General features: G+C 42.4%; 1 protein-coding gene across 1 annotated transcript in view; it reads right to left on the reverse strand.

Moving 5' to 3' along the window:
- LANCL2 (LanC like 2) overlaps positions 1 to 18104 on the reverse strand; it is a 55443-nt gene that overhangs the window by 5377 nt on the left and 31962 nt on the right. Inside the window, exons 4-7 of the mRNA XM_030551426.1 lie at positions 16531 to 16678; positions 13925 to 14071; positions 9304 to 9486; positions 5504 to 5680 (exon numbers count right to left, since the gene is read on the reverse strand). Of these exons, the coding sequence (XP_030407286.1) occupies positions 5504 to 5680; positions 9304 to 9486; positions 13925 to 14071; positions 16531 to 16678 (655 nt within the window). The remainder of the gene's footprint in view (positions 1 to 5503; positions 5681 to 9303; positions 9487 to 13924; positions 14072 to 16530; positions 16679 to 18104) is intronic.

Consider the following 18104-nt stretch of genomic DNA (forward strand, 5'->3'; position numbering starts at 1 on the left):
TGTCCTTACATTGCTCACACTTCAATTTAGAATATATAATATTCAACAGCCATTACGTTACTTACCTTATTTTGTCCACCCTGAGCATTATGGTAAATCGTTATAAATACAGTTGGATCATTAAGATTGACAAACTTTTGTTTTCAAGAACTTTCCATTTTCTGCCTCAACTGTGCAGGGGGTGCCAATGAAAACTGTATCCCATATGCCTGATTAACCATAGTTGGTATACTTTGTATAGGGAATGCAAAAAGTACTGGGCTAACATTAATTACTTGCAAATTGCATTTGGAAAGACTTTAACAGCAATGACAGTTGAAAAGCTCTTTTATGGGCCTCTCAGAAGCAACATATGTGGATCCCACCTACTGCCCTGGTCTCTCCATGTGCTTTGCTTTTCTAACATGTTTCAACTCCGAGTCCTCTATTACTGGAACAGTCCTGCAAAGCTCCTATTTAAACAAATTTCCCCTGTAATTTGAACAGGCTTATAGAGAATAGCTTTTCCTTCTCAGCAGAGGTCACCATTGCTCCATTTGTACTAGAGTCTAGCTATAGCATTTTTTTTTTTGTCATTTGGTTCTGCTGCACTCAACGACAACAGTCACGAGACTGGACCAAGAATCAATTAATCAGAAGCAAAAGGAAAGTCTCACTCCTCCCTCGTTCCTCCCACATACTCCTGAAAAATAACTCCTTCATTTAGTGAGAGGAGGGTGATGCTTTTAGAAAAGAGACAAAGTACTAGTACTCATCTCAAATAATTGTTAGGCTCAATTCTGCCCTCACTTATGCAGGTGTAACTCCCACTAAAGTCTACAAATTACTCCCCCTGTAATGGAGAGCAGAACTAGACTTTTGTCTGCAAAAAGTGTTTCTAAGCTTAATGACTTCTCATGGCATCCATTAAAGGTAAAAAGAACATGAGTACTTGTGGCACCTTAGAGACTAACAAATTTATTTCAGCATGAGCTTTTGTGAGCTACAGCTCACTTCTTCAGATGCACAGAATGGAACACACAGACAGGAGATATTTATACATACAGAGAACATGAAAAGATGGAAGTACACATACCAACAGGAAGAGTCTAATCAATTGAGATGAGCTATAGCCAGCAGGGGAAAAAAAACTTTTGAAGCGATAATTAAGATGACCCATAGAAGGTGTGAGGAGAACTTAACATAGAGAAATAGATTCAATTAGTGTAATGACCCAGCCATTCCCAGTCTCTGTTAAGGCCTGAGTTAATTGTGTCTAATTTGCATATTAATTCGAGTTCAGCAGTCTCTCTTTGGAGTCTTCTCTCTGAAGAAGTGAGCTGTAGTTCACGAAAGCTCATGCTGAAATAAATTTGTTAGTCTCTAAGGTGCCACAAGTACTCCGGTTCTTTTTGCGGATACAGACTAACACGGCTGCTACTCTGAAACCTGTCATTAAAGGTAAAGTATCATCATTATTCTGGGAATGGAAGCAGAGGTTAAGTGACTTGCTGAAAGCCTCTGAGGGGAATCAGTATCAGAGCTGGATTATAAGTCAAAAAGTTCCTAGCTCCAAGACAGGAGGCTGAGGAAGAAGAGAGCAGGAAGAGAGAAAGCCAGGCAGGCATGTTCATCAAGAAAGCAGCTTAAGGTGCCATCTAGTTTCCACCCAAATGGACTTTCTGACTTCAAAAATTCGTTTGTGTTAAAAATGCTTTTACTCTCACTGAGATTCTGTTTCAGGCTGCTAATTAGGTGACTGAAGGGGTGAAGGCATCATCTACCTCTGACCACTACTTAGTCTTTCCATTTTATATTGTTACAGTTTTATTCAGCAGAAAAAAAATTTCAACAATCCCAGATACACAAGGCACAGAAGATCAGAGGTACCTATAGCCACTGGCAGACAAGTTTATTCAACTAATGGGACAATCTGTTGCAAGCCCAACAAAAAACACATTAAATAACTGTGTTATTTGAAAAAAGTCAGAAGACTGAAGCATTCAGGCAAGTGATCTCTCTCTGACTCAATAACTCCCAACTCTTGATCTCTTCCAAGTCCCTCTTAACGGTGCATAAAATAGCCAACAAGCAGCTGCGCCGTTATCAAAGATTCTTGGGTGGATTCTCTATCTTCAGCCTCGTGCTTTCAGTGTGATCAGATCCTGTGGTGACAGGAGCCATACACCTATCGATCTAGATAATTGTAAGTACCCAGTATGACTAGACATCTTGTTGCATACTGCTGCATACAGGAACTGTCCTAGCACTTTTGAAAGTCTCTCCCTTAAATGCATCAAAGAATCCTGTGGCACCTTATAGACTAACGGACGTAGTGGAGCATGAGCTTTCGTGGGTGAATACCCACTTCGTCGGATGCATGTAGTGAAAATTTCCAGGGGCAGGTATATATATATGCAAGCAAGAAGCAGGCTAGAGATAACGAGGTTAGTTCAATCAGGGAGGATGAGGCCCTCTTCTAGCAGTTGAGGTGTGAAAACCAAGAGAGGAGAAACTGCTTTTGTAGTTGGCAAGCCATTCACAGTCTTTGTTTAATCCTGAGCTGATGGTGTCAAATTTGCAGATGAACCGAAGCTCAGCAGTTTCTCTTTGAAGTCTGGTCCTGAAGTTTTTTTGCTGCAGGATGGCTACCTTTAAATCTGCTATTGTGTGTCCAGGGAGGTTGAAGTATTCTCCTACAGGATTTTGTATATTGCCATTCCTAATATCTGATTTGTGTCCATTTATCCTTTTCCGTAGGGACTGTCCAGTTTGGACGATGTACATAGCAGAAGGGCATTGCTGGCATATATTACATGAATGAACCGGTGATGGTGTGGCTGATCTGGTTAGGTCCTGTGATGGTGTCACTGGTGTAGATATGTGGGCAGAGTTGGCCCATCGAGGTTTGTTGCATGGATTGGTTCCTGAGTTAGAGTTACTATGGTGCTGTGTGTAGTTACTGGTGAGAATATGATTCAGGTTGGCAGGCTATCTGTGGGCGTGGACAGGCCTGCCACCCAAGGCCTGTGAAAGTGAGGAATCATTGTCCAGGATGGGTTGTAGATCCCTGATGATGCGTTGGAGGGGTCCCTTAAATGTTAAAGGCATTAAAAATTGTTAAAAATGCTAAATGCTTCAGAACCTTGGAGACTCCAGGACACAAGGTGGCTGTAAATATTACCAGATATTACAATCCTCCCACAAAGGGCATATGACAAAACTTAACCTGATTAGAAAAGGAGGAGAGTGGTCCAGGGGTAAGGGCATGAGCCTGGGAGTGGAAGAACTTGGATTTGACATCTTATATGGCCTTGGGCAAGTCATAATCTCCCTGTGCCTCAGTTCCCCATCTGTAACATGGGATTAATAGCACTTCCCTAACTCACAGGGGTGTTGTGAGGATAAAGATAAATTAGAATTCAAAACAGTACAGAAAAGGGCAACAAAAATGATTAAGGGTATTGAACAATTTGCATATGAGGAGAGATTACAAAGACTGGGACTGTTCATCCTAAATCTAAAAAATCATGAATGGTGAAGAGCAGTGGTTCTCAACCAGGGCTACATGTACCCCTGGGGGTACTCGGAGGTCCTCCCAGGGGTACAGCAATTCATCTAGATATTTTCCTAGTTTTACAATAGGCTACATAAAAAGCACTAGCAAAGTCAGTACAAACTAACATTTCATACAGACAGTGACTTGTTTATACCGCTCTATATCCTATACACTGAAATGCAAGTACAATATTTATATTCCAATTGATTTATTTTATAATTATATGGTAAAAATGAGAAAGTATGCAATGTTGCAGTAATAGTGTGCTGCGACACTTTTGTGTTTTTATGTCTGATTTTGTAAACAAGTAGATTTTAAGTGAGGTGAAGCTTGGGGGTATGTAAGACAAATCAGACTCCTGAAAGAGGTACAGTAGTAGTACTAGTCTGGAAAGGCTGAGGGCCACTAGTGTACAGAAAGTGAATAAGGAAGTGTTATTTACCCCTTTTACATAAAACAAGAACCAGGGGTCAACCAATGAAATCAACTTAAGGAAGTTCCTCGCACAATGCACAATCAACCTGTGGAACTCGTTGCCAGGGGATGTTGTGAAGGCCAAAACTATAACTGGGCTCAAAAAAGAACTGAATAAGTTCGAGGAGGATAGGGTCCACCAATGCTATTAGCCTAGATGGTCAGGGATGCAACCCCACGCTCTGAGTGTCCCTAAGCCAGTGACTGCCAGAAATTGGGACTGGATGACAGGGGAATGGATTGCTCGTTAATTGCCCTGTTCTGTTCATTCCCTCTGAAGCATCAGGCTCTGGCCACTACTGGAAATCAGGATACTGGGCTAGATGGACCATTGATCTGACCCAATATGGCTGTTCTTATGTTCTTAAAAACACTGAAGGATGCAGGAGGTCAGACTAGATGATCATAATGGTCCCTTCTGACCTTAAAGTCTATGATTCTACGATTGTGAGGCACTCAGACATTATGGTGATGGAGGCTATATAAAGTACCCAAGATAGATTGTGTTAGACGTGGTCAAGACAGATTGACCTACAGACATTACACATGCTATGTGACTGCAAGTGATTTATACAATTGTTTAGATCTACATCTCTAATGCCACTCTCCTTCAAATCATGCTGCTTCCCTGGATGAATCCAGAGCTGGAAGACAGGAAGTCCTGAGGTCTGATACCAGCTAAGCCTCTGGCTTTCTGGGCACTCCAGTAAATATCAGAGGATACAGGCAAACAGAAGGTCAACAGTTTTAAAAAACTTTCAACTGTTCCACAGTGAAATTATCGGAAACCACACACAGCCTCTGTACAGATGGCCATTGCTGATTTGAAGACAGTTGGGAGACTATTTTTCAAATTTCCTGTTGAAGTATTTTAAATAGTCTCAGACTATACAGAAAGGTCTACGATTGTCTAATTAACTTCAGGGAGTTACGGCTCATAACACCCTGGTAAGATAAGAAAACAGAAGCACAGAGCTCAGATGACTTTCCCAAGATCACAAAGGAAGCAATGTGTCAGAGCAAGGATTAGCTCTCAAAGCAGTACTCAGACCATGGGGCTCTCGAGCCTAGCAAAAAGTAATCAACTCATTTTATATACATTAAAATCTAAACCATGTGATTCAGAGTTCTAGAACCCCAAGGTAACAACTAGTGTGAAAACCAATAAACCAAAGTATAATCATTACAGACCACTGAACAGTACATGCTAGATCTGATGTATCCCATAGCGAATATCACAAAGGAATACAAATAGCATATTTTTAATATCACAATAGAACATTGGTTAGCTATGTTTAGAGCAGTTATCTTTTCAGGTCACTCCTATTTCTGATTCTAAACACTCTCTACATTTTGAGAATTAAAAGTTACAGGTAGCACAGAAATATTATTCCCTTTTATTATATGAGGGTATGTGATGTTTGCAATTATCACACAGAAATTAATACATGACTGTAGCCAGCAGAGAAGCAGCAATGCAGTAAATCCCACCTTGCAGGCCCGGTAGAGATACTTTTTGTCCTCAGTTAGGTGATAGAGAGATAAGAAAGAGTAGCCATTGCCAGCAGTCCCATGGCAGATTCCATACCCTTTCCTCAGCAAACCTCTCTGCCAGATGACATCACTGCAGTCCATGGCATCCTTCAAATATTTATCCTCTTTAAAGATCTATGGAGAAAAACATGCACATTCAACCAACCTACCCAACAACAGAGAAAGGGAGTGGAGAATGGGGCAAGTTTCATCTGTTCTCTAGCTATTTATAATCCATCCATCATGGCAATAATTTTGCTCTCTCTTACCAGACTGCCTCCCCTCCTGTGCAGGATAAAAGAAAATTAAGATGACTTTATGAATCTGAAAGCATGATCAAAAGAAAAATGCAAGATCATGGAATAACAAGGTTGGAAGGGACCTCAGGAGGTCACCTAGTCCAACCCCCTGCTCAAAGCAGGACCAATCCCCAGATTCCTACCCCAGATTCCTAAACGGCCCCCTCAAGGATTAAACTCACAACCTTGGGCTTAGCAGACTAATGCTCTAAACCACTGAGCTATCCCTCCCCCAAAATTGTGTGTGTGACTTCAGCTCTTTAGTGATTTCAGCTGTTAATAGAGGGCCCCCACTGCTGGTGCACTCGGAACCACTTGCCCAAAGTAGGATTAATGCTTAGACCTGGGAATCAGTGATTTCAGCGCTGCAGCATGTAACAAGACGCCTAAGCTCTGTTATTACACAGTGGAGAGAGAAGGGGTCAAAGTAGTGTTTACAGCCCTCAGAAGGCATCCACACTACCAGGTACACATACCTGTTCCCCACCACTCTCTCGGTATCAGTATCTTCAATTCTAGATTCTCTCTATAGTCCACATTTATCATCTATCTCAAGAGTTCTCACTCTCCTTTTTTCACTACTCCTCCCTCCTCCAAGTTGTGACTGTGTTTGATTTAAACTTGAAATACAAAAGGGTTATTCTAATTAGATTCATGTAACAGATGGGGGCACAAGGGGTTTCAGCCCCAACCCTTCTGGTTGATGTCATGGTGACTTCTGGCCAAGGGCATTCCTCCCTGTTTCTACACTGAAATGGTGTCAAAGAAATGCTTTACATTTATATTACCCAGTATGGCATTTGCCTCTTTACCAGAAGCACAACAAAGAGCTGTATATTGCCTTGACTGTAGATCATTGTTCGTACTGCAGTGGCTCTGTGAGGCACTAGCCCCATCGTACTTGGGACCATACAAGTATTCCTCCCAGCCTGACCTTCAGCTGTGTTTCAAATACCAAGAACCCACTCTTGCAGACTTTACTCACACCCAAAACTCCATCTGAAGTTATGTTATGTAGTCCATCAGGAAAGCAGGGAATGAAACAGATGGTTTTCACTGAGACACCAGAGACCTGTAGTCTTAAGCAGCCAGTTTCTGCTCCTTCTCTATCTGGTCTCACTCAGATCAGCAGCAAGACAAAAAAGGGATGGTTGACACACACAGAGATTTATAAAGCCTTGATCTATCAGTGGCTGTCATTAAGCAAGTGAATAGTACCATCAATACGAGTTGGGTTTTTGTTTTTTAATAGTTTCATGAGCTTTGTAAAATACGACCAACAAGGCAGAGAAAACATTTCACTATTTGAATAGCTTCTCTATTACCACACAAGGAAAGTCCAGTTACATGACTTAACTTGAAGGCTGGATGATTGGTTCTAGTTTCCAAAGAGCTACTTTCCATTACCCAAATCCCTCTTACTTTACAACTTGGAGTACAATCTGTTGACTCTCTCTTCAATTACTTTTTATATTGCTCTTTAAAAAGGAGACTCAGAAGTAAAAAGAAGCTAATTATGTGACCTGAACATCTTAAAAGACAAGGGAGGGCCAAAGAAGTGTCTGCCAACCAAAAATGTTCCTGATCCTCTCAGCTCCTTAAGATATACAGCATTTTGTGCTGAGAAAACATCACACCGGGAAGGGAAAAATGGATTTCTGCAGCGTCCAATCACCCTTCCTCTCAGGGCACTCCAGAGCACATGCTCCTGTGGCTTCTGTTGCATTCAGAAATACTTTAGGAGGTTTACAGTTCACATTTCAGGTAGCAGTGCATGTAATTATACAGATAACCATGAACGCTTTTCATCAGCCCACTCAGAGACCAAGCAGAGAACCTGCCAAGGAGGCTTGTCAAGAACAGGAATCAATTTGCATTAATTTAATTAAACTGCTTGCTTACTAATGTTCTGTGACTCAGAACTCCAGAACCTGAAAACAACAGCAGAACCAGTGAGGTTACATAGGAACAAAGAGACTAGGCTAGTGCTAAATTACTGTGATAGGATACAAATTATATTTGTCAGGCTATATAATTTCATAAAAATATGCTAATGAGTAAATATAATGTAACTGGAATATGCTTCATGCAAAAGCTCTTGTAAGGTATGATTACAAAGCTTATACTCTGAGTATAATCATCTTATTTGTTTAAATGTACCACTCTTGTATCTGAAACTAGAAATATGAAATATAACTCTGAGGGCCTATTGTACTTATGCAAAGTGTGGGCCATTAATGGTGGTTTGGAATCTTGATGACTCCCATTAACCAGGACAACTGTCTGCAGATGGCTCTGTTTTACCTGTAAGTCTTTCTGTATATGGGTGTGCTGGCAAATGGGCAATGAAGTCTTGCAGTGACATGAGATCATGTCACCTGAACCGGAATCCATCTTTAACCTGGTGTTTTTCCATTGAGAAGGAGGGAGTGGGAACCCAGAGAGGGACAAAACTGATTCCTGCCTTACGCAAAAAATATATAAAGGGGTGGAAGAGAACAAAGGTGGAGCTATCATGAAGAATCTCCTAGTTACCACCTGAGCTGGAATAAGAGCTGTACCAGGGGAAATAATTGTGCCCAGGCCTGGAAGGTGTCCTGTCTGAGAAAGAACAAACAAACAGACAAACAAAAAAACAACTTACTGAAGCATCTCTGAGGGTGAGATTATCTGCATTCAGTTTGATTAGACATAGATTTGTGCATTTTATTTTATTTGCTTGGTGACTTACTTTGTTCTGTCTGTTACTAATTGGAACCACTTAAATCCTACTTTCTGTATTTAATAAAATCACTTTTTACTAATTAACTCCGAGTATGTATTAATATCTGCGGGAGCAAACAACTGTGCATCTCTCTCTATCAGTGTTACAGAGGGAGAACAATTTATGAGTTTACTCTGTGTAAAGGTTATGCAGGGTAACACAGATTTATTTGGGTTTAGACCCCACTGGGAGTTGGGAATCCAGGTGTTAAAGACAAGCACGCTTCTGTTAGGTGCTTTCAGGTAAACCTGCAGATTTAGGACAAATAATTCAGACCCTGGGTGTGTGTTGGAGCAGACGGGAGTGTCTGGCTCAGCAAGACAGGGTGCTGGAGTCCTGAACTGGCAGGGAAGGCAGGGGCAGAAGTAGTCTTGGCACATCGGGTGGCAGCTCCCAAGAGGGTTTCTGTGACCCAACCCATCACAGGATATACAGTATATTTGTCAGCTATCTGGGGTCTTTGTAATCTGACATCAGCAGTAAGTGCTACATCTTAATAATACTACAATCCTTAAAGTAAAAGGTGGTTTAGAGATATTGATTTTTAAAATTAAAGACACCTTTAACATTCTGAATAAAGACTCAAAGATTACAGACCAAGATTTCAAAATTAGGAGCCTAAAGATCAAAAATTACTTCTGTAGACATACGGACACACGAGGACGTGTGCGCACATGTATAAGAGAAAGACTTACCTTATAAGCTTGCATTAGCATATGGATGACTCCCGGGGCACCATGGCACCAGTGGACTAGTCTATCTGTTTCATTGCTTAATGATGATGGATAGTTCCCAGATCTGAATTTTTTATGACGTACATAGTCAATGCTCGGTTTCACCAGCTCTGTCAGGGTCTCCTGATCCACATCTGAAACTGGCTAAAAACAAAATAATCACACAAATGTTAAAATGTAGTTCTTCACTCTGTCCATTCGATTTTGCATACACAAACACTCATACGTAGAAAATTCCATGTACAAATCTCAAAGCTCTTTACAAGCATTTCATTAATTTACCCTCACAATACCCTTATGAAAAGCAGTATTATCTCCTTTCTACAGATGGAAAAATTGAGGCACATTGGGTGACTTACATCAAGGGGACCCAGGATGACTGTGACAGAACTAGAATAGAACACAAGTTTCCAGACTCCTAGACCTCTATCAATGCCTTAACATCGAAAAAGAGCACTTAAGAAGGAAGGCGGTTTGGTTATTTGTCTTCAAGTGTGTGTTATAAAAGATATATAAGCCCAGTGGGTTCTAAAACAATGGCCTAACTGTGTGAAATACAAACCTGGCACGTTTCTCCGAAGTGAGGTGTCCCTCATAAGGCAGCTATCAGAGTACTGTTGTGGCCAATGACCCATCTTTCTAAATGTTTATGAACGTAAAGTATTTTCATCATAAATAAAAGCTTCCTAAACCTATGGACAGCTGAAGAAAGTAAACAAACTGAGTGGCAGGATCTAATACAATCAGCCCAACAGTTGGTTTGGAAGAATCACATCCAGAAAACAGACATCAAGGACCAGATTTTCAATATTTATTTAGGTGCCTAGTGTTGCAGAGAAGTACTTTTGAAAATCCTAGTAGGTGCATTTGTGAGTCTTTAGGCACCTAAATATCTTTGAAAAATCTGACCCAAAGAATGCTGTTCTTCCCCTAGATACTCCCCATGACTTCGCATTAATGTTAATACGATTTACATTCTTGCCATAGAGGAGAACATGCCCACTTCTAAGTGAAGTGCTGATAGCAGTACCTTTATATTTAAATTAGTAAGTACATGGTGGGGTTTGCAGGTGTTCCTAATTAACATCCATCTCCCCTCCCGCCTACTTTATGGGATTTTTCACAATAAGGCTCTGTTCTTTTCAAAGCCTACATGATCTCTGACTGCAGATCTGCATTTAATAGGACAGCATCCCGCTGCAATCACACTCCTAGAGCCAAAGGAGAAGACTTTAAGCACCTACAGCTTTCAAATATGTTCACCTGGAAACTGCAATATCTATTTACTTTGTTTTTTTCTTATGTCCCACGAGGAATGTTTACTTTGCTGGCCTAGTTAGTTATAAGTACCTAAATCAACCACTGTGCTATCAGTGGGGGACAATATTGTTTCACCATTAATCACAGGTACTTACATAAATCCATCAGCTCTCCATAAAAGCACAGAAATGTAGGGTTGGAATGGACCTTGAGAGATTATCTAATCCAGCCCCCTGCACTAAGGCAGAATTAAATATCTCTAGACCAGTAGATCCCAACTAACAGCCTAATCAGCATACAGCTGTGGCCCATGTGATAGTCTCAGGGCTGTAACTATGGTTGGATGGGAGGGGCACCTGCCCAAGGCACTGAGCTGGTGAGGGGGAGAGGGTGCAAATTCATGCTCAGCGGTGTCAGCCTCCTGCCCCCAGCAGGATCAGACCCAGTAGCATCAGTAGCAGGAGACCAGGGTGCTAAGTGCCGCACCCACTCCACAGGATTGCAGGTCCAGTGACCCTGGCTGGAGCAGGCGCACTAGGACCACAATGGCAAGTGGGCAGGGCAGGCTGAGCTATCTGCTGTGGAGTTAAGAGACAATGGATATGGGGGTATGAGGGGGAAAGGTCAGAGGCTAGGGCTGCAGAAGGAGGTTGCAGCTGATGCTTAGGGAACTGGTGGCTAGGGGCAGTCCCTGGATGAGGGGCTAGATATTAAGGCACAGTCTCTAGGTGGGGAGCTAGGTGCATGGAAGGCAGTCCCTGGGTTTGGGGCTGGGTGCTGGAGAGCACAGTCCCTAGAGGGGCTGTTCTGCCCTGAACAGGGCACCCTGTCTCTGCAGGGCTGGCATGTGTGCCAGCATTGCGCTGGGGGGTCTAGATACTGGGGAGGCACTCCACACCATGCAGGGCTCCCCATCTTTACAGGCAGGTTCTACAGCTGCGCTTTCCAGGTACTCAGCCCAGCCATACCACTAGACGCAGCACAGAAGTGAGGGTGGAAATACACATTACGGGATGGAAACAGTTGCAAACTGGGAAGTTGACCCCATGCTCCCAGTCACCCTGGCACAACTTGTTTCAGCCCCATCATGCATTGCCAAAGCTTCCCAAAAGACAGTGCATTGGATGGTGCAGAGTTGCACACTGGGATACCTACTCATGGTGCACCGCACTCTGCATAGATACAGTGCGCTGACATAAGGAGACAAGCATGCACGCGCACAAGTGATGCACTTACCGCGGCGGCTGTATGCCTACGTAAGTTGAGTTGATATAAGTTGCTAGTGTAGACATGGTCTTAGACACAAAGCCTCAAGTTGTGCACAGGGGGAACGTAACCACTGGACCATCTTTTGATTGTGCCAGCAGTGCCACCTCAGTGCAATTGTATCCTCATGCACGGATACACCTGCGGAGTGAGACTTTTTACACCTTTCTTTCCCTGCTTGTGCTCCCATTTAGGTCTGTGCAAAATCAAGTCCTTTAATTTAAGCTGACCTTTCTTTTAAAGTTAAGAGCCCGTGATAGGACACGTGTTTCTACAGAATGTTGTTTCACTCAGACCACAACAATGGCAGCAAGTCAGTAACTGGGAAAAATTACTATCCTTAGCACAGACACAGCATGAACTAAAAAAGAACCAGCAGAGCCCCCTATAGCAGACACAACGTATGCTGACAGGCGTTTCTCTGTTGGCATAGTAACACCACCTCACCAAGCAACATTTGCTATTCCAACTTAAGCACTCTTCCATTGGCACAGTTGTGTCTGTTCTGGGGGCTTCACTGGCATAGCAATGTTAGCTACAGGGCACTGTCTTTCCATGCCTCTGAACGACACAGCTATGCCAGCAGAACTTTGTAGTATAGACCTGGCCTGAAATCATAAGCTCTCTGGGAGAGGGACTGTCTTTTTATTCTGTTTTGTTCAGGACCAAGCAAAATGGGCCAGTACAAATAATAAATAGAGTAGTTATTAAAGACACACTCTTACTAATTAGCTAAGAACTGTCAGATGGAAGGAAAGAGTTTATTTAATGATTAGAGGAGGGCAGTCGGCCTTGAGATTCCTGGCTCATATCTGCTCTGGCTCACTGCTACTTAACACTTCTGTGCCTTGGTTCATCCAGCTAGAAGTAGGTACAATAATACTTACTAACCTCACAGTGGTGTTGCAAGGAACTGTTTGTAAAGGTTGAGAGATCCTCAGATCACAGGCAGTAAGTAGAAAGTAGCATTATAATTAAAGAAATAAAAAACTCCTAAGTTCTTTGCCAAAAAGTTCTCTTAGTATTGGCAAAACCCCACATATCTTGTTCCTTCTGCAGGAAGTGACTCAACTCTGAATGAGTCACAACATTTAATGGACAATGAAAAGGCATAAACCTAATATGGTACAAGTAAGTTTTGTGGTAATTGCCAAAAGCAGCAATCGTACAGAGGAAGAAATTACAATTCTGCCTAGATTTATGATCAGAGCAGTTGCCACTTACAACCAGCAGTATTTGACAGAATTATTTCTGTTAATTAGCCATCTGAAACAGCAAAGAAAGAGGAAAGGGTTGGAAAGAACTGGTGATTTTGCTAAGGGAGGGGATGTTATCAAGATAAGCAGATAAGAAACTTGATATTACCTGAGGCAGAACAAAGACTGCCAGCACCTTTGGAAAATAGAGCAAGGGGGATAAATTAGACTTTGCAGCCCAACAGCCACAATGTTGTACAATGACATTTGCTGAAATTATTTCCAGTTCTCATCACTAATATGAAGATGAGGCATGTTCTGCTTGTCTTCAAATGTCAGCTTCGCCTTTGAGTGTCACTGTGGGACCTGGGAGGGATGGCATTTGAGGTGCAGGAAAAAAGGGAAAGTACAGAGGACAGCAAGTTGGTTAAGGGCAATGGGAAGGGCAGTGTTGTGGACAACAACCCCAGGGGGTGGGGAACATCAGAATAAACCAGGCTAGAAATCAACAGGATGAAGGTGGTTGAGACAATGTAGTTTTCTGGAGTTGGGAGATGGTGGAAAATGTACTCAAAGCGGTCGTTGGTGTAAGCGAGATCAGGGAAAGGGGAACGGAGGCATTTCTGATGGCAAGTTCAATGCTGTGAATAGGCAAAACAGGTGAGAGAAATTATAACTGAAGATTAAGAGCCAAGAGCTAATTTGGAAGAGTGAGGGTCAAGAGGGACCTTTAACATGCACAATAAAGCCCTCAATAAGATTCAGACTTTACTAAGTTTTAGGGACCATTATGTTAAGTGAATGAAACTAACTACTGTCTCATACAAAAGAACCTCACCTTGGAACACTAGTTTACCTACCTGCATTAGCATGTAATAGATCCCAGCCACACCGTGGGCTGCTCCAATGTACTGCTTCCTGTGCCATTGGTACAACAGAGGGCAGCGTTCAGTCTTGCGTTCCTCCTTTGAGAAGTTTTTACCCGACTCAATAATGGCATCTACCACCTAATGTTGAAAAACAACAACCACCACTTGCCATGAATATCACTTTCATTTATTCAGAGAGGACTACTTTACAAAGAATTGTAAGACACAACACTAGAGAGAATGTATCAAAGAATATGAGGCAATATACAAGTCTACCTCTGCACTACTAAATATCCCAAGACTTTTAAGTGTCAGAAAAACTACAATTTTTCTGTACAGAAAAAGCTTTAACCTTAATTTGCCCTCCCTCCCTTGTGCGTATGTATTATAATACAGTCTTTAATTACACAGTCACATACTATTTTTTCCAAAGGCTCCCTGCCTCATTTGATGCACAGGACAAACCTGCGCTGAGATCAACAGGGTTGTGTAATGAAGGAGGCTGTTATGTGTAGGTCACCTGCCTCATTTGTTGCAGAAGTTGGAAGGTGCGTAGTGAATGAGGCAAGGGATGCAGAAACAGAAAGGATGAGCTCAAGGTTAAGACAGTTGAATGCAGTATTGAAGAATTCCCTAACCCTTAACTAAGACAACCTTAATTCTGACATTTCCTAACTTTTGAGTACCTGACTTTGAAACCTTAATGATGTTCTTTTAACATAGCTTTTGTGTGTGTAATTTTCTAGGGCTTTTTTTGTTTAAATAAAACCGGGGGAAGGTGGAGAGGGGAGATTCGATCATACGGATACCCACATGTGTATTCATCAACAGGGTTGGAATCTTTAGAGCCAACACATAGACCTCTGCCACTTGAGCTAAGGGAGTAACTGATAGCAGCAGTAGGTGTAAGGGACAAGACTCTTTGCCAGTGGGTTTCAGACATTTCCTGACAACAAAGGAATGGAGAGACTCAAGAATACTCAGTTCCATTCCAGACTTTGGAGGGGTGTGTTCTGTAGTAGGCATAAACTTTTCTGGTAATTCCCCACCCCGACCCTAGCATGTCCCCTTCTGCTCAGTCCCCTCCAGCCAGCCCCACCCTAGCTCCTTATTCAGTCCCAGATTCTTCACCGGTGAGTCCCAGTTCCCCCAGCCTGTTTCCTTATCTGATCAGTCTCTCTTCCTCACTGTGGCCTCTAGTCCCCCTGCCCGCTCCCATTGGGCTCTTCACCTAATCTCAGTGTCTCACTATCTCCACTCAGGTCATCACCAACTAGTCCTAGTGCTCCCCAAACCGCTCCCAGCTCCTCAGCACGTCTCCCCTTCACCCTCCCCTTCTTTCCCACTGGTTCTCAGTCCCAGTTCCTCCCTCAGTCTCAGTCTCTCCCACACATACTGACCCCCAAAGGTACAGCTTGGAAGAGTTATAAGCAACTGAAAACAGTCTTACAATGAGAAGTATCAAGCAATCTTAATAAGCAGTGCTTTCAGCCCCACTCCTATAATTAAGGTTCTATATCCTCTTTCCTTTCATTGCATCTAGATTTACTACTGTTTACATGGATTACTAAAGAAACAAGTTTGAGTGACAAGTGAAGTCCTTCATGGCTAAGAGCTAAACAGAGAGGACCTGTTTCTGACCTCATGTTAATATAACTTGGAAGTAACTTTACTGAAGTTATAAGAGGGTAAATAAAAGCAGAATCAGGTCCCAAGTGTTTCTTCTCACTAAACTACCCCATGAATTCTATTTTGGAGGATAGAAGGAAGTTTACTTAATATTTTCTTTCCTATATTTGAAGTGAAGAAACAGATATGATTCCACCTCAAAGACACCGTAGTACCTGGCAATATAAAGTTTCCTACTGTAGTAGGATGAGGCCCTGAAACAAACTTTTGTGTCAGAGGCCCAGTCTGAAGTCTGAAGCCTGAACCAAAGTACTTCCAGGCATTGCTAAGAAAAAGCTGGGCTGTGAGCCAGAGGCAGGCCTCACTCACAGAAGTTGGTGAGAAGAGGATTGTTAGAAGCAGGTGCATTCACCTATAAGTGCTCATAAGAGGAACTTGTGCCAAGATGGCACCTGGACAGCCCGATACAAGGACAGTCCATAGACACAACAAGGAACAGGCAGGTGCATCTTAAAGACAGGGTCAAAAGGACAGCATGATTGATAGATCTGTTTGTCTGAAACAACATGATCAAAGGGGGAGATAGCACCCTAATGAGCCAAGAGGCTGTACCTCAATACGTCTGTAGGGATGAGTAAACTGTATAAGAGTAGGTCCCGGAGTGAGCATCTTTGTCTGGCCTAGGGGGTAGTGGAAAGTCCCACCACTGACTGAGCTGATCCATTGCCAGGGGGCACATATTCGTAGTATGTCTTGTAGAGTCTACGGAAAACTATTACTGTGCTTTGTTTGACAATAAACCTGGCTCGGGTTCCTTTGTACCTTACTAGAGTCTGTGGTCTTTGGGGGTTCTCTCCGGGTCTGCTGTGTCAGCTATCTGCGCAGAGCTGGGGCAGCACACGCACGCAGCCGACTGTTATCATGGAACAAGAGAGAGCACCACACTGGTAGCTACTGACAACACCTACCTCTTTGATAACAGACTGAGGTACAGTGTCTGGACCAATTTCTGTATTCAAATAGAGCAAAGCATATAGGTAACCTGCTCTGCCATAAAGCAGCTCATCTGGAAGTTCAGAGTCTGTGCTTATGACTGTTCTCTGGAGCTGCAAAAGCCTGGGTCAAAAAACAAAAAGAAAAGCAAAGCTGTACCTTCTCATTAGGACATACTAGAGTTCTCCTTCTGTGTACGGTATGTTACCCAATCCAACCAAGGGGCAATGAGAGCTTGCTAAAAATGTCTCACACAGTTTGTTTTTGGCTCAGGGAATGTAATCAGAACAGACTTTCTCCTATGGCAGTTTCTGATTACTTAATGATAATGCTTTGTGCAATCATAGCATTTTTCATCTGCAAATCCCAAACTGAAGGTGGGGAAGTATTATATCGCCATTTCAGATGGGGAAACTGAGGCTCAGAACCATTAAGTGACCAGCCCAAGGTCACAACACAAGACAGTGGCAGGCTCAGAAACAGAACTCAAACTCTCCAGACTCTCAGCTTTGTGCTCAATCCACTAGCTTTCAGCTGCCCCTAAAATCATTTGCAGTTTATCGACCTGCTGCACTTTAGAAAAGCTTCATATACTATGAAAACTTTGCATTTCAACCACTGTTTTTCAGCAGTGCACCTCGACACTCTTGACAAAGAATAATTCACCTTACAACACCCATGGGAGGTAGGCAATTATTTGATGGCAACAGACACAGAGTGCAACTTGTCAGAGGTCACATGGCAAATGAGTGGCAGAAGTTGGAATACAACCCAGGCGATTTCTCTGATTTGGGAATAAAATTTGCAGTTACCAGACAATCAGACCATCCTGGGCCTTTAACACTCTAAAATCCCAACTTCAACGTTACTGATGATGAAAATAATTTACAAAAGGATTGCTTAAAATTTCAAATAGCCACCAACTGATGGGCCAAAATGTGAAATTCTAATAAAAAAGAAGAAGTCTGTGGGAATTTTGCCTGAATAAGAATCTCAGGATTTGGCCCATCATTTGGAAGTTAAAAAAAAATAAAAAAATGTAGCATCGAATGCTTGACAAGGACTTGCTATTTTACTAAAGTGCTTTGTTTGACTTTAGGGATTTTTTATGGGGTCAGATTGACAGCCCCAGGGAGTGAAACCCTCAATCCACCCACAAAGAAGGCACAGCATGGGAAGGCAGCCGCAGCACAACATGCCTCAATCCTGAAATGGGAGAGGGAGGATCAGTTTCTGTGCCAGCTCAATCCTGTCTTCTCTGTAGAATTGCCCAGAAGGTGCCAGCTAGTTGAAATTGTGCGTGTGTGCGTGTATGTGTGTTTAATTTGAATATGACCATCTGTCCCTGGATTTAGACCGAAACCTCAATTCACATAGCCAACAACCAACCACCTTTGATAACTATAGCTCGTGCTGGATCTGAAACAGTGATCTGAAAGGCTCTTGCTTTGGTCTCTCTACTAACAATTAATTTTTTTTTAAAAAGGCTTTAAACCTTAACACCCTTTGATACATCAATGATATCTCAGATTTAAAACTCATATTAAAC

The sequence above is a fragment of the Gopherus evgoodei genome, chromosome 2 (assembly GCF_007399415.2).
Source record: "Gopherus evgoodei ecotype Sinaloan lineage chromosome 2, rGopEvg1_v1.p, whole genome shotgun sequence".
In the NCBI taxonomy this organism is placed as follows: domain Eukaryota; kingdom Metazoa; phylum Chordata; order Testudines; family Testudinidae; genus Gopherus; species Gopherus evgoodei.